The sequence below is a fragment of the Colletotrichum acutatum genome (genome assembly GCF_030867785.1).
Source record: "Colletotrichum acutatum strain CBS 112980 chromosome Unknown BDZ83scaffold_64, whole genome shotgun sequence".
Taxonomy (NCBI): Eukaryota; Fungi; Ascomycota; class Sordariomycetes; order Glomerellales; family Glomerellaceae; genus Colletotrichum; species Colletotrichum acutatum.
In genome coordinates, this window is record NW_026849058.1 from 206196 (window position 1) to 227629 (window position 21434).

Here is a 21434-nt window from a genome sequence, read left to right on the forward strand (position 1 = left end):
TTGTAGATGATCTCGCGTTCCGACCAAGAACGACAACGATGACGACACGACGACGACGTTGAAAAGCCTCGGAAAACTCCTCAGGGCTACCTCAGAGCGCTCTCGGCCATGGCATGAAATCCACTCCTGAAGCATTGCCAGCGGGCGAGCGGCGGCATCCGGTCCTTCCGACTTATCCGGCACACACGGCGCAGGAGCGGCTCAGGCATGCCGAGTTCCATGATCACTTACTACCAAAGGCTCCACGGCGGGCGAAGGGGTGGTCACCTGGGCCGTGCCAGCCGGCTATGACAGTCTTTTCGCCTGGTGGTCGGAGAACAAGAAAAAAAGGGATGTCGGCTTGCCAGATATTGCGAGGATATAAGCCTACACTTGGCATTCCATTCCAGCTGGCAAATGTTGCTCGTATGCCCCAATCTGCCAGTTTGGCTGCTTCCAGCAAAACACGACGAAGATCGTAATCCGTTAGGATGCCGCGAGAGCCTAAGCCGAGGATGCGCCGAGGGGAACTTTTAGCAAAGACTTGTTTCCTGAGAAACCTGAAAAATAGTGATCTTGGCAGGAAAACAGAAGCGCTGAATAGATATAGAAGAATATGAATGACTATCTACCACATCCAAGTGAGCATCGTTCGCGTAGTCCCGTGTTCATCGTCCGAGACATGCCGCGATGCCCTGATATGCGCTCTTCAGACCCCATGTTGTTTTCAGCAATACTTAATGTCGGTACATGAGCTTTCTTGAGCATATACCTCTTTCAAGGTTTTTAGGCATTGCGCTATGCCTCCCGTGCAGACCTCTGTCATCAGACTCTCTTCTACCGTCTTACATGATAGCATGTTGACAATCAGAATTTCTGCATGATTGGACAGCTCGACGACTTGTTCGGGTTAATGCTGCTCCTTCGGCCATCTCTCTATTGGAAACGGTTGTTGCCAAGTCCTAGTGTCGGAGACATAGAGTCCGTATGATTGAGAGAGGAGTCCAATGAGTAAACCGTTTTCTCTGGCAAAATGCATTATTACTTCTTTAGACAGTATCCAGGAATGTTGTAATCGGAGCTTGCGTTTGGATTGCAAACCTCCGAACTCACCAGAAAAGGTCGGACGTAGCGAGGGAGCATTAGTAGCTATGAGGCAAATACCAAGCTCTAGGCTGACCCAAAAGTTAACTGTCAGTGTCGAGCGCTCCGAATTGAATGTGATGATAAGTCCTATGACGGCGACTATGTTGAAGTGGAAGCCAGAGCCTAAGGCTCAAGCAAAGCCTATGATGAGTATCATTTTTATGATTCTAAAGCTGGAATCGTCAAACTCAAAATTGATATGGCAAAATGACATGTGGAGGTATGTCACCAAGTTAGGAGGTGCTGGTCACCAAATGACTTTCAGTCTGAAGAAGGCGTAACTAGCAAGTTCTGGGTTTCACACAGACGTCGATCATTGGGGGGAGAGGTCGCAGAGCCTAATTGGTGTGGTACTTAAATTGAGAGTGCTGTTTAGCGCTAGTGATACTCAAACTTGGATGACTTGGTAGGTTTGCGAGAGTCTCAATATGAAAAGATAAGACAAGCTTCATCTTCCTAACCCAATTCAGCTCGGTCTATGGGGGTTGACTTGTCAGACTTCAATATCAAGGCTAGGGAGACCCTTTCGACCGCCACGGCATAATGTACGGGAGTATAGGAGTTTGTATGTCAAAATTGTATAGCTAAGAAGAGTATTGGCGACAGGGTAGAGGCCTTGAGCTCTATTCGGTAAGACTTCATGAAGCCAGCCCACTCAAAGATTCCTCATACCAATTTTGGCTCAGTTTTCCTCTGCTCCTCTCAGAACCCTTCCAACATATAGAAGGCTAAAAGTTGTCGGACTTTCTAACCCAAGTGAGCCCACTCATTGAGTAACGGCCTAGTTGCAAGTAGGGTTGTAGGTAATAGCGGGGTCGTATGATACGCAGCGGTTGTTGCCGCAGATGGGAATATAGTTGCAGCGAGTCATCGAACCACAGCAATCGTCATTGCATCTGGCATAGAGCTGTGTGCATCTCTCTACAATTCGATAGCTTGATTAGAGACAAATATTCGACACGAAGGATCTCATGCATATACTCACTTTCAATGGCAAAGAGCGCACCGGCGTCAGCGTTGGGAGAGGATGGCACAGCAGCAGCCAGAGAGACAAGGCTGAGAATGGCGATCTTCAGAGTTGCATGCATCTTGATGGAAAGCGTCTTAACTGTAAAGAGTGTTGGATATATCGAAGTGAAGGTGAGGAGTGTGTCAACTATCGTCTGATGTGAGAAGTCATGATTGAAGGTCAAAGGCGTCAAGGCTAGTCCTTATAAAGACATTGCTGAAAGGCTGTGAACTGTCGAAGTAGATGCTACCATTCGTACTGTTCGTATTGCTTCGTACGTCGTACAATGTTGGATGTCCTCCCTTTGGAATCCACCGAGTTTGGTTTTGCGTTCATCTGCCGGAGGATCCGCGGGATGGATTATTGATGCTCGGTTTTTTGCGGAAATTGCAGATGCTGTCTCGGCTAGTCAGATGCATTCAAGAAGAGATGTCGGTTGTGGTCAGTTGCGTGGGTCGCCCATACAATAAGGTTCTCATTCTTCTCCCCATACCACTCTACACCTGCAGTGTCATCCAGGGCATAGCTCGCCCAGCCGCGAATATGGTGATAGCGGCAAGTATGCAGAGTCATCACACCGATTAATGGGCTACTCAGGCTCGGAGGTAATTAAGTAAACGGAAACTCCGTGCTATTTGCTTTTTAAATGTATTATAAATGGACTATCAGTGTGGAGTTGTGTGCTATTTCAGGGCATAGTAATAGGCGTATACATGTCACCCATGCGCCTATAATCTTGTACGGATGTTCAAAAGCCCATTCCTGATGCAATTTTATTGCAAAGCGATTCAGAGGAAGCGTCAGAAAAAGCGGCAGTCAAGACCCAATCCGAAGCTGAAACAAGCGTATGCCAGCTGTCAAGACATGATAGGAACTTGGGAAGTGGCCTGAAGGCTTTGGCTAGGGACTTGCGCAACATGCCTTTTGAACGTCAATCTTACCAATATTAATGAAGAGATTTCCTGTTATATCAACGTCGGTCTAATTCCATTGCCATTGAGCGACTCCCAATTACACGGAAGTGTGGGTTATTAGATCGAATATGTCACAATCCTGATGGAATCTGAAGTAGAAAAAATTACAGCCCAACGTTTGGATAAAGATCCTACGTTTGTTTCAATCCCGAAAACTCAAGTGTTTGAGTCATCCAAAGACATTGGGATCGGGAGATGAAAGAAGCCCGGGGGCCGATAAACGCAACTTGTAGTGAAGGACCCGAAACCCAAACAATCGGCTCGTCGCGACGCGATCTAAGCCGGCGTGCGCACACATAGTTTCGGTACCGGAGCGGCGATCGCAAAGAACAGCAGAGTTTCAGAAATCTGGTCAGCTGTGTTGATGAGTCAGGGAAACATAGTTATCCGGCGAGATCCGGCTCCGACTCACAACAACCCGAATTGCCACATGTCGCACGGGTCTAGCGGAGAGAGGAACAATCCTCGGACTGAGATCCGAGCTAAGGATATTGTTCGCTGAGAATCTTCACGCGCGGCTGCGTCTTGCAGCGTCTCGCATAAAAAAATTGAGAAATCCGTAGGCTCTGTCGTTGAATTTGAGTCGTTCGAATAGTTTTTGGTTTCCGGGAAGGCAGCAAACATGGCCCAGAATCCACCGGTTACCACCGTCCTGCCGGCCGTGTGGGGGCCCGAGAGGTGTCCGAAGTCGCATGGCGCCGATGGCGCAATATGTCGCCATACCTGAGCCCCAGCGCCGGGCGAGCCTGGATCCTCTTATCAGCAATTTCTGTTTCCCTGTCAAAGGGTTTCTCCTCAGATGCCCATTGACTGACTGATCGAGGAAAGGGGAAACATTGGGTATGATGTCAGGCCTGATTGGCCGAGACTGCGGCGTTGCCTTCCTCCCCAGTGAATGGGAAACTCGGAGTGCCACACCGGACGCATGGCATGGTTGTCCACTGCGGATCTGAAAGGGTTCATCCCAGCTGCATCAGAGTTTTGAAGAGCCGATGACACCTTCCTTTTCTTCCATCTGCTGGTTTGCGGCTCTGTAAATCTTTCATCCACACAACCAAATCGATCGACATGGCGCGCGTAAAGATATCGCAAAGTGGTGAAGGAGTACAGAGGGTGGTGGACGAGAGTTCGCCGTTGTTGTCGAATACTCGACGGGGGTCGAGTTCATCAGGTGAGAGCTCCTTGACTTCCTCGTCGTCTAGCGGAGACTCGGACGGCCAATTCCTTCCATGGCATCTCACACGGTCGTCAGAAGTGGTCGATTCGAGCGTCGATGTCGAACAAGTAACTCCCGTTGCAACCGCCAGTGATGATCCCAAGCTACAAGCTCAAAAGACGTCGACTTGGGCAGTCGTCAAGATAGTATCTATCCTGCTGGTTGGAACTTTCACTGCGAACGCCGATGGCTCTTTGGTGATGGCAACGCACCCAACGATTGCCTCTGAATTCGATGATCTCGAAAACTCTAGTTGGCTCTTTGTATCGTTCGCGTTGGCAGGAGCGGCGACCCAGACTCTGGTTCGTAGCCCCCCCCTCTCTGGTTGGAGTGAGTCTATTCACTAATTCAACGGAAAGTATGGCAAGCTCAGTGACATTTACGGGCGCCGTGCCCTGCTCATGGTGGCTTATACCTTGTTTTCCATTGGATGGTAGGTTTGATCAAGGCTATCCGCATGATTGTCAACTGACTGTTCACAGCGCAATGGTCGGTGTCGGTCGCACAATGTGGCAAGTCGTGCTCGGACGGGTCATTTCAGGATCTGGTGGCTCAGCACTGAACGTCCTTGGGCTGCTCTTGGTGACAGGTAGAACATGTCAGAGGATCCTTTATGGAAGGACTAAGCTAACGTTGATAGATCTCGTCCCACTCCGTGACGTGGCTGCATGGCAAGCAGGTATTAATCTGGCCGCAACAGTAGGACGAAGTCTTGGTGGACCTGTGGGAGGTTGGCTAGCCGACACCATTGGGTGGCGATGGTCGTTCCTCGGCCAGGCCCCCATCTTCCTGCTTGCTGTCTTGTTGTGCTGGTTTTTCCTGCCAAAAGGCAAGCAAGTGGGGAAGGGAGAGGAAGGTGCTGAAGCAAGAGGCAAGCCCATCGACATCGAAAAGAGTTCTCTGGCGAGGATCGACTTCCTCGGCGCTGCATTGTTGGCACTCTTCATCTTGACCTTTCTCCTCCCAATTGAGATTGGAGGTACCAAGATACCGTGGAGCCACCCACTCATCTTCATTCTGTTTGGTGTAGCAGCCGTATTTGGTGGCCTCTTTGCCGCCGTCGAGGAGTGGTGGGCCAAGGAGCCAATCTTTCCCCTGGAACTGTTGAAGCATCGCGACATCATCCTCACATACGTCATTAGCGGTGGGCAAGTCGCAGCTCAACTCGGCCTCATGTTCTCCGTCCCGCTCTATTTCCAGGTGACCCAGCGTGTGTCCAACACTGTTGCTGGAATACATCTCTTCCCTGCTGTCTTTGGGAATGCCGTTGGTGGCGTCCTTGCTGGATATTTGATCAGAAAGTAGGTCAATCCTAAAGATGTGCATTGTCTGGAGCGACTTGCTAACTTGCACAGAACTGGTCGTTACAAATCTCTGTTGATTATTGCAACAGTCGCGTCGATGTTCTCCTACTCGCTTTTGCTACTCCGGTGGCATGGAGATACCAATGCTTGGGAGTCGCTTTACATCGTGCCTGGTGGGTTTGGGGCTGGCCTGGTACAGTCGGCGGGATTCATCAGCATTCAAGCCGCAGCCAACCCGAAGCACAAGGCAGCAGTGACGTCGGGAATGTTTTTGACGTTCCAAATCGGCATGATCCTCGGCCTGTCATGTGTTAGTGCCGTCATGATGGAAACGATGAGATGGCGGCTAGATGCATTGCTGGAAGGCATGGACCTCAGCGCAGTGGTGCGAAAGCAGGTAAGCAGAGAGAGGCCAGTCGTTGCTTGTCTAAAGCCGTCACGGGTACTAATCTGAACTGGGGTAGATTATCGCAAAAGCCACGTCGAGCGTTGATTACATCGATCATGCGGATAAAAAGGTTTCAGCAGCCGTCGTGCAGGCGTACGTCGAGGGTTTGGGCTTTAGCCACGGTTTCTCACTCATCTCGTCAGCGCTGGCATTAATCGCGGCTGTTTTCGTAAGGGAGCATAAGCTGTGATGTAGAGCACTGGCGAACGTATTGGAGCAGGACTCTGTAAAAGTTGGCACATGCTCGAGTATCGATTGTTCATGTAGAGCCATGAAACCTTCTGGTATGCGTGGAGAGTGAAGATAGAACCTGAGGACGTTGTGTGTTTGTATAGAATTTGAGTGGGAGAGAGGAAGAACTGGGGTTTAAATGACATTGGATCCTGTGAAGATGCGTCTCCAGCTGCACAGTCAAGTGGAAGGCTTTACAACATGTCTCAACACTGTGTGTCCCTAGATAAGTGGGCCGTGCATAACGCGTATTTGTGGCCGGTGTGTCTCGGTGAATTCAAAGCGGCACATCGCCTCATCAAACAACAGCCACTGCGGCACCGAGGAAGTCTTCTTACTAGAATATACCCAGCCACATCGTCTGCCATATACCTAACAAGTGACGAAGGAACCAGCGATACTCCACGCAAGTTTAACATTCGGAGGAAGCACTGCAGCCTAAATCACCTCAGCCACTGATACCTGCCCCCTCGTTTGCCATTCCGACCTCGCCGTCGCCTCATCACCACTACCTTCGGGTGCTGTTATTACTACCGACATCATCATACAAGAATTTGAGCCCCAGGAAAAACGAGACGATATAATATTCGTTACGCATCAAAATCCGCAACGATGCCGCCCAGGCATGTGCGTCTCGATTTCTCCGCCGCTGAGCTCAACGCCTTGGGGATAACAACCGACATGGACCCTCGCACGTTAATAGAAGTGCTCCAGAGACTCCAAACCAGCGTCCAAGAGGCTTCAGTACAGCCACGGCAAGAGCAAAAGAATCCCTGCCATAACTGCCTTGACCGCTATCACAAGACGAAACATTGCCCGTTCCCCTGCGGCCACTGCGGCCAGGCATGGCACAACGTCGACGCCTGCACCAGCTCCAGGCGCAATCGTTGCCGCTGCAGCCCCTTTCCTCAACGACACCTCGCCAAGCAATGCCCCAAAATGTGCACACCAGGCGAATGTCCCACCTTTCACTTGGGCGACAAGATCACAGCCATGATGTGCAAAGCCCGCTGCTGCATGTGTGGTATTCCGGGCCACGCCGGTCGCGATTGTCACCTCAAGAAGTGCCGCTGCGGAGGGCAGCACTTGACAGTCGACCACATGCCCATGGATCGACAGTGCGTCGAGGTGAGCTGCCCGCGATGGTTCTGCGCCAAGCATTGCCAGGCCTGCGAGACCGAGCTGGAGAAGCTCAACGACGAGGTATGCCAGAGCTGCGGCTCCAAGCAGGGGATTCGTCCATCTGTGCCGCGGTCGCACCAATGGGCGAGTCCTGATTTTGAATATGTGGATGCAGCGTTGGCATGGGGCAACAGCAAGTATGGCAAGGCTATATTTGGTAAAGATGTCGCATTCTGAAATCCGTTCAAAGAAGAAATCCCGGTCGCCAAAGAAGCACAACGTGGCTCGCGACAGACAGCCTCAAGTTGTCACGATCAGCATTAAAAGCACGGTTTACGAATCCGTTGCGCTTGGATAGTAGAGCATTCACAACTTATCAGGCTTTAGATATTATCAAAAAAGACCCTTGGCATTACTAAACCCGAAGATCTCGGGCTGGAAACTACCTTTGCAGATCTAGACCCGAGGCAATGTTGGGGTCCTGTCAAGAATGCCGCATGTATGGTGGATGGTATCACGCGACCAAATCATCCTTTCAACTCCCCGCCAAAAAGCAGACCTGCCCAGATGTGTGTAAAGAACCTAGCAAAACGCCCTCCATGAACATCAAAGTACTCTCTTTCAGTCATCCTCCCAGCCGCATCCATCGTCATCCACCTCGACCTTGGTGCCAAGAGCCTCCCTGCCTTGGCGAATCATCTCCTTGAGCCTCTGGTTGAAATCATTAATCCGCGCATCGGTGTCATGTTCATCTTTGATTCGTCTGGCCGCCAACTTCTTGGCTTCCACGTCGAGCCGAGGGCTCGCGCGAATAGAGTCCACTCCGAACTCCTTGAGTTTACCACGAGGAGACGCTGCTGAGGCACTGCTATTGGAGCGGCGATGCGAGCGTATAGGTGGGCTCATTAAAGATTGTGCTGGTGACGGAATGGCACTCTGACGCCGGGCCGAGACGGTCGTCTTTGCGAACGGGTTCGGACTCGAGCCGGCAGACTGCATTGGAAGTGGGATTCGGCTCGGCGAGGGCCCAGTCAAGGTCCTCGGCGGCTCCGGAGATCTCACACTGGCGAAGCTTGCTGGTTCCTGATATGACAGTGGTGCGGTGTCCGGGCTATCGTATTCGTGGCTGGCCGTAGATTGGCGGCGGTTGTGGATCGGGATCGAGCTGAGACGAGGCTTGGGAACACTAATCCTCCGGCCTGTGACTAGGGAAGGGCGCATGTTGCGGGATGCTGGTCGCATCGATGCCCTCGAAACTGGCCTATTGCCTGGTGCTGACTCGTCTACCACAACCCAGTTTCGCAGCTCGTCATGATTCCCAGCACTCGTCTGTCGACGTTTTACGGCGGGTCGCGAAGGTGTGGCCTCGGCCTCGACCTCGACCTCAACCTCGGGTTTGGGGTTCAGAGCTTGGTCTGGCTCCCGGACATACGATGTGAAGAGGGGCCGAGGGAATCCTCCGGGCGGCGTGATATCTCCGACGGGAGTATCCAAGTTTTGGGGACTTTGCTGTTGTCTCCAATCGATTTTTTCGTTGAACTTCTCGGATGATTCTGGCTGAGGCGCAGGTAAAGCTGAGGTAGCAGCTGAAGAGGGACGAATACTCTGGCCATCAATGGTATAAGCCTTGCCACCCCCAGCAGAGAAGCCAATGAAGGCCCCAGCCTTGCAGAATTCCCAGACTTTGCCTACGACTCCACCAATAGTGTTGAACGCAAAGCGGCTCCAGCCGCCGGCGACTGGATGGCTAGGCTGGACCAGTACAGTCGGCTGGCCTGGAATAGGCGATTCCATCTCTTCGTGTGGTCGTTTTGATCCCAAGGCTCTTCGATAATCGCCGTCTGAGTACATGCTCTCATCCAAGTTACCATTGTCGTAAGGCGTGTTGATGCCGGCACCAGGTGTCTCGAGCTGGCCAGCCAGAGTGTATCGGGCTCCTCGGATCGGTAAAGGGGTCTCGTGTCTAGGGAGTTCGCTCGAGCTGTCTAGATTCATGTTGCCATCGTTCCATTCATTCAGCGGAGTAGCCTCGCGGGAGGCATTGTTGCGCCGTTTCCTTTTTGCCTGAGCTGACGGTGTATTTGCTTCGGCGTGGTAGCTGTTTGCTCTAGCGAAACAGTAGGAAGAACCGGCGGAGGGAGAAGCGGGTGGTCGGAAGACGCCAGGGTGAACTCCGGCGGGTTGTGCATCAAAGTAGGTACCGGGCATTCGGTACTGGGATGTGAAGGCCATGGTGCAGGCCGGTGCAGGCGTCGGAGGCCAGAGCGACGGAACAAGGGATGTCGGAGGGCTCACGGGTGAGGCAGGGAAAGGAGTTGTGGGAACCACGGCAAGGGGTCGGGCGGAATCGGTGACTGTTGTGGTGTTTGTGTGGTGATTCACAATGTCGCAGAGCCTAAACGAAAGCTCATGATCGATCCGGAAGCTAAATCCCAGGCCTTGGTCTCGGGTGTCGGGTTGTGTGCAGAAAACGAGTCGTGGTGCGCTGGCTCGTTGGTTGTCTGTTGTGCAATAGGCCGTGCGATGGCTGGCAGCAGGCGAGCGCTGTCAGATGGGGGAAGGAAGCGCTCGAAAATGAAGCGAAGAAGGATTCCCGTGTTGACGATGCGTGCGCGTGCTTACTTGGACTATGTGTTGATGTGTCGGCAGGTAGCTGTGGTCGGGTTGGAGAAGAGCGGCGCGGTCAAGTTATTTCTTGGGGGGGGGGGGGTCCCTGGGGCGAAATAGGTTGGGTGACCTGGAAAGTAGCAAGGAACAGCTGTGGGCAACCAACAAGCTCGGTCCTGGCGTTGGGGAGAGCTTCGAGTGCCGGCAACAGCCGTTGATGATGAGTGTCTTGATTGGATGTCGACCGTGTGTCGGTTGGTTGGTCTAGACCCTGAGAAAAAGTGACGGCGCTCAGGGTGACGTCGAGTTTGTCATGCGCTCCTTTGGAAGAACGCAAGGGAAAGTAAGATACTAAGGTAATATGTACCGAGAGTCTGGAGATGTGCTGTATGGGAATGGAATGGTTCGTCTGTAGGTAGGTACGCATAGTCCGTACCGGACTCAAAATCAACGTCGATCGATGCAGATGGTAAAAAGAAAAGAAGACGCGATGAAGGAAAGGCACACCGGCAGCACAATAATTGTACGGAGTACGGGCCTGGATGTATGCGTATCCGCCGCAAGTCCCTGAATCAAAAGTCAACACTAAAACTCAGACGAGGCGAAGAGGGATGGGAGGTTGGCGAGGAAGGATATTGGACAAGGGGGTGATGGAGGTGCACTTGTTTTTTACTGAGTACAGTGAGCCAGTGGCTGCACATCGTGTCATTTGTTCCGTTCGCTTTGCCTTTCCGCACCACCCGGTGAAGCACGTCTGTCAGTGTCAAGCTGACATTAAAATTAATATTTCTCAGGGTCTCGCGACGGCTCCTCCAAGGTCCCCTGCACTGCACCTTTCCCCCAGAAAAATACCCAAGGTAAAAAAAAAAAAAAAAAAAAAAAAAAAAAAAAAAAAGCCAGCCTCTTTTTTTTCTTTCTTTTTTCTTTCTTCTTTTTTGGTTAAGCGAAAATACTTGTAGCTAGCTGTCTCAAAGAAGGAAGGCGCCATCGGTTGCTGGGGTGGCTGATCATCTCGAGGCCCAAGCGCGTGGCTCAGCAAGAATGTAAACAGAGGGGCAGTACAACCGGGCGGTGATCCAGCGCCTGCCGTCGGTATCGGGGACCACTCACACCCGGGAACCTCACGCGTGAAGCGCATACTCCTTAGTTCATATTGATAAAATCATCATCGTTGACCTAGCTTTTCTCTAAGCCCCAGGTATCATCTATCATATGCTACATGCAACACCATGTAATGCAAGCAACTTGTATCAGGACCCGTAACTCGATTTTCCCTCCGCGATTTCAGAGTCTGACCTTCGCAACACAGTAGCGCCTAGGTTCAGGGTGGCCAACACCGCTGGCAGGTTTCACAGTCCCACGTATCTGTGCCCAAGTTCGGTACCACTGTGCATGGCGCTCATCAATCATCTATTCGGCGCGTGCATCATATGCGCTCGTAGTAATCATCTTGCTGCTGTCGCCGGTCTTCCTGGACACCGCCTTCGATACCATCCTCGCCGTGGACGTGCTGCTGGGTGCCCCAGAAATGCTCGCGCTCCTTGAGCAGGGCGTCCGCCCATTCCTTGGTCTCGGGCAACGTGAACTTGGTTGCGACGTATGCGAATTCGCCCAAGTCAAGTTTGCCCTGCCCGCGCTTCTCATACTCCATCATCTGGAGAAGCAGCTCCATCTTGTCTAGATCGTGTACGTAGTGGCTGTTGAGGGTCTTGGAGTCCTCGTACTCTTGCCAGATCTCGCGAATTTCGGCACCTGGGATACCGCCGTAGACGCCGCCAAGTAGGTTCTTGGTAATATAGTCCATCGTCTCCGCCTCACGTCTGTTCTTCTCGGGCTTCGCCACGCCATCGACGGGTGTGATGTCTCCAACCAGAGACTCGGCCATGTCGTGTATCAGGCACATCTTCATGCATCGCGCGAGATCGAGACGGGGCGCAAGGGCGGGCGGGGCGAGCATTGATAAAAGGGACATGCGGTACATGTGGTCGGCGATGGATTCTCCTCTGTCAAGGCCTTTGCATTAGCGAATATCGACATCTATATACCTTGTGATTATTTGCGACGTGGGGGACCAACCTCGCGATGCCGAAACGGCGCCAACCCTCACGCTTGGTTGTCTTGAGGCGCTCAATCAGATGGAAGTAAGGGAGCGGTGAGCCGGCGTCCGCAGGTCCTGCGGTGTCTGGAGAGATTTCAAGAGCCTTCTCGACAGTCCATGTCCCTTGAACTTTGGGGGTTTCGACGTGACCCAAGTCTGCGCAAAGGGTCAGCAAAGGATGGCAAGAAAACAGCCGCGTAGGCCAAGTGAACCTACTCTTGATGTCCACCTCGCCATTGGCGCTGGAAGCACTATTGTTGCCGTGGGGAGCTGCGGAAGACATGATCGCAAAATCGCTTAGAGATGTGAATGGAGCGTTGTAGTATGTCTGTTCTCGTTTCGCGGAGGACGATTGCGATAGAATAGCTTTCTCGTGGAGCGGGGCAAAACACGCAGAGTGGAGGGACAGAGTTGGTGGACGAAGCCAGGCAATTATCGCGGGGTCCGTTGCTGGCGCTAAAGCGATGGATTGAGCCCAATGCAAGATCACTGGCGCTGGCGTGAAAGGACAAGAAGCGAAGAGAGACCGAAGGAACAGGCCTGACTGATATCAGAAAATGGAATGCGAAGGTTGGGAAAGCGCAACGGAGGGAAACGAAGGGGAAAAAACAGACGGCTAGAGCAGAAAGGGGTCTCTCCGTTCCTGCCTGAGTTTGCTTGTCTTTCGTCTTCCAAGGAAGGGACATCCCAGCTTTGATGTCACCACCGTCACAGGCAGCTACGACTGCAAGCAGCCGGCCGCCGCCTGCCTTATCGGCTCTTTCGCATTCACAACAGACGGCAGGCGGCTCCGACCGAAATAGAAAGGAGCCAACCCGTCCACCTGCTCTTCCATAGAGCCCGGCCCCACCCACATTCTGCAACCATTCAGCGGCCCGCCATTTGCGATCCTTCCTTGACTGGTTTCCCATCTCAAGTTTCCAGAAAGACAAACATAAATGATCCACGATGTCTTAAACATGCGCAGAACCACCGCTTCGGCATCATACTTGACCTTGGCCAAATGCTAGTCATGCAATCTGTGTTGGCAACCGGCATTGTTGTTCAAGCTTTACTGGATTATCTGTTTCTCCCAAGCTACTCAAGCTACGAATTCACCTACAGATCATAGCCCGGGATATCAATCGTACTGTTTGCCTCCAATGCATCCTTGATTGCTTGGCAAACAATTAGTGCAGCAAGACCTGCCTGCGGGGAGCAGCTGGGTGACTCTTTGCCTTGGATTACACGGCAGAAATGCGCAAGCTGCAGCTCAAACGGAATCCCATCTTCTACCGCCAGCTTCTCTCTCGCCATCTCCGAATGCCACGACTTATTCGTGCCCTTGTATGACCAAATCGACAAATCAGGTACGCTGAGTGATCCCTCGGAGCCAAATATCTGGTAAAAGTTCTGTCCCGTCTTGGGGATAAGAGGGTTCTCGCCTGTTCCCGCCTCAAAGTTGTAGGGTGATGGCGCGTTGTCTGAGATAAGGAATGTCCCCACAACGCCGGATTTGAATCGAATCGTGAGCGCCGCACCTTCTTCGGCTTCATGACCTCTTTGCGAAGTCGTCTTTTCCGCGTGAACTCTTGTAATTGGCCCTAAGAGGTGATGAAGCAGGTCGATTTCGTGGATTGCATTGATCAAGACCACTCCTCCATCTTTTCCCTGCCTCCATTCGGTGGGAGCCTCAAAGTAACCGCCCGGCTTGTAGGTGGTCCAGAGTCCGTTGATGGCTATAATCTTGCCTAAAGCTCCCGAGTCGAGTGCCTTTTTCGTACTGATGATGTAGGGATTGAATCGCCGATGATGGCCCACGAGTGTCTTGACCTGACTGGTTTGAAGATGATTCAGTAGCTCAGTGCCACTAGGGATATCAGAGCTGATGGGCTTTTCGACGAGCACATGGACCCCTCCCGAGGAAAGCTGTTTCGAAACGGCGACGTGCGTGTGGTTTGGGGTGCAAACGATTGCAGCTTGAGGCACATGTTCCGATTGCAAAAGGTCGCCGACTGATGTGTAGTGTGCTACATTCAACTCAGCTGCCAGTTGAGCTCCAGCTGGCGCGGGATCGACCACTGCAACAAGCTCTGCATCGGGGCTCTGGACGACTGTCCTAGCATGTCTCGGACCAATTAGACCGGTTCCGATAATGGCAAACGAGATCATGCCTTGGTGGCTCGTCATGTTTGGACAACTGGTAATTGGTAAAGACTTTGAATGTCCTACTCGCAAGTATGAAATGTGCACGATGCGAAGTTAAGTGGGCAAGGACGGAAATTTGGGTATTGCTTCGAGTCAGAATTCACTCAATGACCGGACGCAAGAGCCTTGCTCCACCCTAATTGTACGCTGAAATGGAGCAAACCTCAGCTTCTATATTTCAGAGTCCGCGACATTGAATACCCGGCTTGATGCAAGAGCGGAATTGCGTTTACCCTGCGTCGGAAACAAGTCCAGCTGAATCTCCAACTCCTGGTGTACGGTAAAGATATCATGCGTGTACGCTGAGAATGATTTCAGGTGTGCGGACAGGTGCTGGTACGATAATCGGCTGAGCCCCACTCCCCGCATAGCGGACCTAAGTGTTGGATGGCTGAACCCCGCATTCCCCGGCCCATTGCGGGGGGGGGGGGGAGGACTCATGACAAGGCCGAAATCGGTCGTGATGAAGACCTAATTACCTGCCTCAATTCATCTACTCAATTCAATGGTGTACCCGAGTTTATCACGATGGAAGTCGGCGGCTTCAATAATTTCGGACACCAATGCCGCATCCCCTTTTGGCCCCTCACATTCACCCAGTGGCGTTGCAGAAAGTTGTATTAACAAAAGGCTGAATCCCGTGTTAGAGGGCAAGAATCGAGGGAGACGATGTATAATGCGGCTCTTTCCAGCTCAATATGTTAAGAATGAACAGTTCTAGTCTAAGGATGACAATCTCACAAGAGGTGATGCTACGAATAGGTAACTTAAAACCAAAGCGACTACCGGAAAGAGTCTGGCAAGAGCAGAACGGAAGCATAGTCAAGTCGCAGGCCTTGAAAATCTTGCGAGTATCAAGACAATCACCAGAGCCTTCAACGAGGTGAGCAGCACTTGGGGAGGGCATTCGAACCAACTGTGGAAGGAGAAGTCACTCAAGATGCGGGGTCAACGGGAAGCGCTCCAACGGGGAGAGATCACCCGGCCTGAATGTTGTCATGAGATCAACACTAATATTCCCATCAGTGCCCGTCATGATCTAATCCTTTGTGACTCAATTGGCATAGTATTATTGTCAATGATACACTTCCTTGGGCCTTGTACGCATCGCGCGTCCCAGGATGCGCTCATATTTTCTCTCTCCTAAAGTCCCCTGATCTCGAACGGTTCGGCTCGATAACATCCGAAGTTGTTAGGCAAGGTTTAGAGCTGGCTTCTAAGTTCCAGCTCGACAACGACGTACAGAGGAACAAAATTCAGGCCGATGCCTTCGAATGACATTGCCAAGCTTGCCAGGCTTACTCTGCTACTGTGCAGTTGGAGTCCTCTTCGCTAGCGCTCACAGTACTTCAATACTACCCCATCCCTCCATTGACCTCGTCGCGGACGGACCAAACCAGAAAAGTTGTGTGCCCCAGGGAGAGGGATGACGCACCCAACTAACAGCATCAACGAATGTGAGGGGAAATTGTGGATCTCTGGGAGGCTCGGGCCTTGTTTACAACACAATGGACGAGGGGTTCATTCGTCCGATGGGATGAAGGATTGCCGTAACCTGTAGCTCGGGCTTTTGAGATGCACTCGTCGCATGTCGCATTCGAAAGAGGGGCGAGCAGAGCGCCGAGGAAGAGCGATATAAGAGGATAACTACAGTCTCCTGAAAACATGCCCAACTTCGTAGTCGATTATTGTCCGAGAATTCCACTGGCTCAAAGCCCCGAACCCTCTTCTCGATATGCGGCGCCTTGCTGCTCTACTTGTGGCATCGCTGCTATCACTTGCCGTCATTGCCGACTCAGACAAGGGAGATGACCAAAGCCCCAAGTTCTACAACTCAGCGCGCCATGCAGCCGCGGACCCTTACGTCTTTTACGACTCTGAAAAGGGCCAGTACTATGCGTATTCCACCGAGGGGACTGATGAAGGATACCACTTTGCAGTTTACATTAGCCCGGACCTTTCGACATGGAGCAAACATCCAGGAGGCGTCTTAAAAGCTTGTTACGATGATCAGATGAAACAGATTGACGGTGGTCAAGCTTGCTGGGCCCGCGATTGGCACTGGGCCCCTGAAACCTACTACAACGAGAAAACCGGATGGTACTTTTTCATTTTCGCTGGTCGTTTGCGGGAAGACCTGGCCAAAGACCATTTTCGATATTCCAAGTTCGAAGAGCCCTCCAAGCTAGGAATTGCCGTCTCCCGCTCGCCTACAGGGCCTTTCAACGAGATTCGATCAGAACCAATCGGCTACTACCCCTATGATCCGGATTATCACGACATCAACCTAATCATGGATGATCAGCAAATGCTGCCGCCAGAGCGTCTGGCCCAAGGTGAAACTGCGCCAAAGGGCACATACATACCTACCATAGATCCCAACATTTTTTTCGATAATGACGGCCGCATTTACTTGTACACCTCACGAAATGCCTACCGAAATTGGAATTGGGACAGTACCCTAGGCAAATATATCGAAGAATCCAACATCATTGTGGTTGAGCTGGACCGGAAATGGTGGGATGACCCGTTTGCACAAACCATGCCAGAGATTGCGTCTTCTCAAATCAACCTATACGCGAACAATGCCACCGAATTGCCGTCGAACATCACCTCCTATAACGGCACTGGCGAAATTGGAGATCCTCCCCGCAAAGACGGTTGGAAGACAGTCATCTCCTACGGCGCTGATCCGCAAGATTGGGAGAATTACCATGTGGATGATTATGTCAAGTTCAATGGCACCAAGAAGAACCGCCGCTGGTCGGAAGGCAGCACAGTTATCACACGAAACGGCAGTGGCGACAAGTCAGTTTACATGCTGACGTATAGTGCGAACAACTACGAAGCTTCCAATTACGGTGTTGGGTTTGCAACAGCAGAATCACCGCTGGGGCCGTTCAAGAAATCGTCAAAGAACCCTGTTCTTTCCCAAAAGCCCGACGGGGAGTTCCCCATCTACTCAACCGGCCATGGAAGTATCGTGGCGTCGCCCCCTCCAGACATCAAAATCAAGTTTGGCGCGCAAGAGGTCACCAGGAAAAATTTGGATGATACAGAGCTGTTCTATGTGCATCATGCACGTAACGACACAACGAGGGACCGTTCTATCTTCACCACACGCATGAGCCTCAATGATTCGGCAATCTTTATTGGCTCTGATGATGCAATTAGCATGAGCCTAACACCGCTTGACCAAGCCCTCCCCAAAAACACATACCCGATCAATTTCCAAGTCAGTTGCTCCAAGGGCCGAAACTCTGGTGCACGGTTTGACGTTCGCGTCATCTCAAAAGCCGGGGCCTCGTTCAACCTCGTGGAGGGAACAAACAGAGTGGTTTCTCTTCCCGGTGCCGTTGAGGCAACTTCCATTGGGCCCTCAAGACGGCGAGACGGTGGGTACGTTCTAAATTTCAACAACACGTCAGTGAGGGAGCTGGCATATCAACGACTAAGTGTCGACGGTAATTGGGCGACAGTTGAGAGCAAGGAGATCAGATGTATAACAACGCAGCGACGGTTTCTGAAACAGTCGTGAGAAGCCACATGAGGTATAAATTGAAAGAAGACACGCGCAGACCAGCATTCGTCGAGGAGTGAGTCTAGGTCCTCTTATCTTCGAGCTAGTATTTTATCGTCAAATTTCGAAGCAGCTTACAGCCGTTCCAGAATGGCGAAGGCAGTCAGAAAAATTGTTGTCATGATTTCCTAAAGATAATGATAACTAATTTTATTTTCTCCCCGCCCTTGAAGCATGTAAAACCTCATAGTACCTCAACGATTAAGACACATCTAATTACCTGATACTATGAGTGACGTCTCTAGGTGCGGGTTGAAATCCATACCCCCGATTTGTACTGGAGGAGGCACTTCTGACTAGGATAGGTTGTCACGAAATTGTATAAAGGAAGTAACCATGGGATTTAAGATAAAGACTCTCAACTACTCTATGCAGTGTCATATCGGGAAGTAAAGCCGGGAACAGTGTCTGGTGTCTCGTCGTAACCCAAGTGAGGGCTTACGATGGATTTGTGATTCGAAGAAATCGCGTGAAGTCTATCTGAACGCACAACCTGAGATCCTAAGACAGACTTGTTCCAATTTTACCAGTCTTTGGGCACAGCATCAATGTAAAGGCTGACAGGTCCCTGGCTGGTGCAGACCGTAGAGCCCAAAGAACCCGCGTGGCAGTACGTAGGAACATCTCTGTAGCCAGAGGCGCCGCTTCTGAATTTCAAGTTAGTGAATGGTATAGAGGAAGATGAAATGAACCAGAGAAACTTACGCAACACCCCAGCGGTGATAAATGCGAATACCCCAAATGTCATAAACCCCCTTTACAAGGGCAAAACTGTATTTGCTATTGCCGCAAGCATATTTTTCTCCAAGAAGAACCTCCCCAGTAAGCCCACAATAGAGATTGTCGGCATCATGAGCGGTAATGTGAAGGCCGACACTGTCTACTGCCCCATCGGGCTGGTGTCGGGTAGAGAAGTCGAGAATCAAGACATCCTCCACCGGGGGGAAATCAGCCTGGGGAGCCGGGGCAGCCACAGCTACTGATCCAAAAGCGATGATTGCAAGAGCTGCGAAACGCATTGTGCCCTAACTCCGTGTTAGTTTCTTTCGCGAAAAGTAAGGTCGTTCGCTATAGGATTACACCTACAGAGCCTCGAATGAATTATTGGAAGCTACGGAACTAATGAATGTTGATGATGGGAGATTTAGGATGGGTTTGAACAACGGGGAAATCAAGTCGTTAAATATGCCCCCCAAAAACTTCATCAGCCTAGTCAAGTTGTTGTTGTTGTTGTTGTATTTAACGCCGTGGCGGCCGGGCTAGAGCCCTTACCGCAGACCTCCCGAAGGGTATATGGCGTGGAGGGCCGTGAGCCAAGGCTACCTACTCTACAGTACGTCGTCTCTTTACATCGTCCTCCAAATCATGCCTTGTGGCCACTACGCGTTCTGTCTGTCCCCGGTTCCCGCTGGTGCCCCAGTTTCATTCTTTCCCAAATCGTCCCTTGGAATCGGGAGGTTCTTTGTAGTCCGCACTCACATCTACCTAGGTGTGGATGCTGCTACCGCAGACAGATCTTCTGGAAGAAGTCCGTCACGCGGAGAAAGGCCTCGAAGCCTCGTGGGTCGGTGATTAATCTCTTGAAGTAGGCCTCGAGAGATCCCATAGGACCTATGGGCTCGGGCATACTGCGAGAGTGGAGGGTCGGCCACCGTTGCCTCCTCGCCAGCGTTAGTCGACAGTAGACCAGGTGGTCCACGTCTTTCGCCTCTCCACAAGAGCACATCATTAGAGCGTCGTCGTGGTTGAAACGTCGGTGATATTGCTCGAAGTCCCCGTGACCCGATCGTGCCGCCAGCAGGTGATGTAACGTAGCCCGCGGCAAGGCCAGTTCAGGAGGGCTGGACAGAGCTGCCTCAAGCCCCAAGTCCGCGTACCGCGGCCTTCGCTCTTTATACCACCATCTCCTGTGCTGGCTTTGTAATTTTTCCCTTGCAAGCCGCTTGATGCCCGCTAGTGTTGCCATTTGACCCATCCGCGCCGGCAGTGTCGTTCCTTCTTTGGCCAGCCGGTCCGCGGCCTCGTTTCCTTCGATGCCCTGGTGTCCCGGGGACCAGTGCGTCCGTATATCAAATATCCTGGCCGCTTCTTGGATTTCGAGGAACGCGTCTTGTGACGAGTCCGGCGCCTTGCCGCGGATGCCTTGTATAACGCTGGTGTTGTCGATACATATGTGGATTGGATGACCGCGATTGGTGAGCAGAGCCCTTCTGAGGCCGGTTCGCGCCCCTTCGACCTCGGCGTCGAACACTTCTGCTAGTCCGAGTCGGCCGCACCCTTGCGCTATGCGTTTGGAGTCTCGGTAGATGACGAAGCCGTACCCCACGGCTCCGTTCGTCGCCCTGGAGCCGTCCGAGAAGACGATCATATGGCTTTCCGGTACTGTCTTTAGCCAGCGCTCGAAAGCTTTCGCAGCCTCTTCTTTGCATTGAACTACTATCTGATCCTGTGAGCTTGGCAGGTACTGTGATTGGAGGAACGTTGGTCTTCCGCATCTTGGCAGAAGTTCAGCCGTCCGTTGTAGTCTCGTCTGTTGCTGTCCCTGCTGGGAGAGCCGCGCGACTAGCGGGTGTCGGCGATCAATCCTCTGTAGTCGGACTGCGGCCCGTAAACGGACGCCTTCTAAGGCGACTTTGGCTGACGGTAAGCCGGCGTCTCGGAGGAGGCTACTGGTTGGCGTTGTCCTCCAGACAGGTAGAACGATCCTTGCTGCCGCTGTAATGACGCTGTCGATCTTCTGCACGAGCCCCTTCTGGCCTGTGTTGACGGGTCTTCCTTGGAAAGGCGGACTCGTGTCTGTCTCCGCTTGGCGTCTCGAAGCCGGCTTCGTGATACCTGCGTACCATGTTTCGGCGCCGAAGAGCGCGATCGGCAGTACGTAGGAGACGACGGCTTTTCGCACGGCGGCCGCTGGCAGTCCTCTCTTTGTGTTTGTAAGCTGCCTCAGGTGTTGAGCTGCCTTCTTTGCCGCAGCTACTCTTGTGTCGACGTGGTGCCGGAAGGACAGTCTCTTGTCGAACCAGACACCCAGCCAGCGTACAGGATTTGTCGAGGCCTTGACCACCAAATCCCCCGCCCTGACCTCTGGCAGCTCCGCTGGCTGGCTGTGCTTCCTAGTAAAGTGGATGACCTCGCACTTGCTCGGGTCGAAGGAGACCTTGTTCTCCGAGCCCCATCTGAGAATGCCGGCTGCGCTTCGGTTGAGTATTGCGACGTTGCTCTCCAGGGAGGGGCTGATGGCCAGAGTGGCGATGTCGTCCGCGTACCCGAATCGCGCGTCCGGGTCGTCTTCAAGGATCTCCGCGATGTAGAGCAGAAAGACGATGGGAGATAGTGGCGACCCCTGAGGCAGCCCGCATGACAGAGGAAAGTATTCCGTCGTGCTTTCTTCCAGTCGGACTCTGGCGATGCGGTTGCAGCAGAAGCTGAAGATGAGTCTAATCAAGCCGTGTGGCCATCCCTGCTGACGCAGTCTAATGACGAGCCGGTTCCGAAGGACGGAGTCGAACGCCCCTTTTACGTCCATAGTCAGA

At 52.2% G+C, this 21434-nt stretch overlaps 7 protein-coding genes across 7 annotated transcripts; 3 read left to right on the forward strand and 4 right to left on the reverse strand.

The window, feature by feature from the left end:
* Positions 1 to 1760: 1760 nt before the first annotated feature.
* BDZ83DRAFT_389142 (uncharacterized protein) lies at positions 1761 to 2281 on the reverse strand. Its single transcript, XM_060502775.1, has 2 exons — positions 2111 to 2281; positions 1761 to 2046 (listed from the first exon to the last, which is right to left on the reverse strand). Exons 1-2 carry the CDS (start codon positions 2211 to 2213, stop codon positions 1907 to 1909), a joined length of 243 nt encoding a protein of 80 aa, XP_060363584.1. The 5' UTR covers positions 2214 to 2281; the 3' UTR covers positions 1761 to 1906.
* A 1895-nt stretch (positions 2282 to 4176) lies between these two features.
* Positions 4177 to 6266, forward strand: BDZ83DRAFT_580735 (major facilitator superfamily transporter; the record flags this gene model as incomplete). The annotated part of the gene is made up of 7 exons (XM_060505376.1): positions 4177 to 4279; positions 4361 to 4626; positions 4684 to 4757; positions 4807 to 4913; positions 4965 to 5625; positions 5680 to 6025; positions 6093 to 6266. 7 exons carry the CDS (start codon positions 4177 to 4179, stop codon positions 6264 to 6266), a joined length of 1731 nt encoding a protein of 576 aa, XP_060363585.1.
* Positions 6267 to 6988: 722 nt separating this feature from the next.
* Positions 6989 to 7666, forward strand: BDZ83DRAFT_580774 (uncharacterized protein; the record flags this gene model as incomplete). The annotated part of the gene is made up of 1 exon (XM_060505381.1): positions 6989 to 7666. One exon carries the CDS (start codon positions 6989 to 6991, stop codon positions 7664 to 7666), a length of 678 nt encoding a protein of 225 aa, XP_060363586.1.
* A 384-nt stretch (positions 7667 to 8050) lies between these two features.
* BDZ83DRAFT_580614 (uncharacterized protein) lies at positions 8051 to 9661 on the reverse strand (the record flags this gene model as incomplete). Its single annotated transcript, XM_060505367.1, has 1 exon — positions 8051 to 9661. One exon carries the CDS (start codon positions 9659 to 9661, stop codon positions 8051 to 8053), a length of 1611 nt encoding a protein of 536 aa, XP_060363587.1.
* Positions 9662 to 11121: 1460 nt separating this feature from the next.
* BDZ83DRAFT_626203 (HD domain-containing protein) lies at positions 11122 to 12890 on the reverse strand. Its single transcript, XM_060508549.1, has 4 exons — positions 12351 to 12890; positions 12113 to 12290; positions 11346 to 12039; positions 11122 to 11283 (listed from the first exon to the last, which is right to left on the reverse strand). The coding sequence occupies exons 1-3, from the start codon at positions 12415 to 12417 to the stop codon at positions 11463 to 11465; spliced, it is 822 nt and encodes a 273-aa protein (XP_060363588.1). The 5' UTR covers positions 12418 to 12890; the 3' UTR covers positions 11122 to 11283; positions 11346 to 11462.
* Positions 12891 to 13232: 342 nt separating this feature from the next.
* On the reverse strand, positions 13233 to 14303 carry BDZ83DRAFT_653043 (uncharacterized protein; the record flags this gene model as incomplete). Its single annotated transcript, XM_060510583.1, has 1 exon — positions 13233 to 14303. One exon carries the CDS (start codon positions 14301 to 14303, stop codon positions 13233 to 13235), a length of 1071 nt encoding a protein of 356 aa, XP_060363589.1.
* Positions 14304 to 15520: 1217 nt separating this feature from the next.
* BDZ83DRAFT_742051 (glycosyl hydrolase) lies at positions 15521 to 19473 on the forward strand (the record flags this gene model as incomplete). Its single annotated transcript, XM_060513100.1, has 4 exons — positions 15521 to 15665; positions 16172 to 17720; positions 17754 to 17821; positions 19391 to 19473. The coding sequence occupies exons 1-4, from the start codon at positions 15596 to 15598 to the stop codon at positions 19471 to 19473; spliced, it is 1770 nt and encodes a 589-aa protein (XP_060363590.1). The 5' UTR covers positions 15521 to 15595.
* Positions 19474 to 21434: the final 1961 nt, after the last annotated feature.

Coding starts and splice junctions, on each gene's coding strand:
- BDZ83DRAFT_389142 (XM_060502775.1), bottom strand. CDS start 2,213: ATGCATGCAACTCTGAAGATCGCCATTCTCAGCCTTGTCTCTCTGGCT. Junction 2,047..2,110: donor TGCGCTCTTTGCCATTGAAA/GTGAGTATATGC, acceptor ATCGAATTGTAG/AGAGATGCACACAGCTCTAT.
- BDZ83DRAFT_626203 (XM_060508549.1), bottom strand. CDS start 12,417: ATGTCTTCCGCAGCTCCCCACGGCAACAATAGTGCTTCCAGCGCCAAT. Junction 12,291..12,350: donor TGGCGAGGTGGACATCAAGA/GTAGGTTCACTT, acceptor CCCTTTGCGCAG/ACTTGGGTCACGTCGAAACC. Junction 12,040..12,112: donor CGCCGTTTCGGCATCGCGAG/GTTGGTCCCCCA, acceptor AGGCCTTGACAG/AGGAGAATCCATCGCCGACC.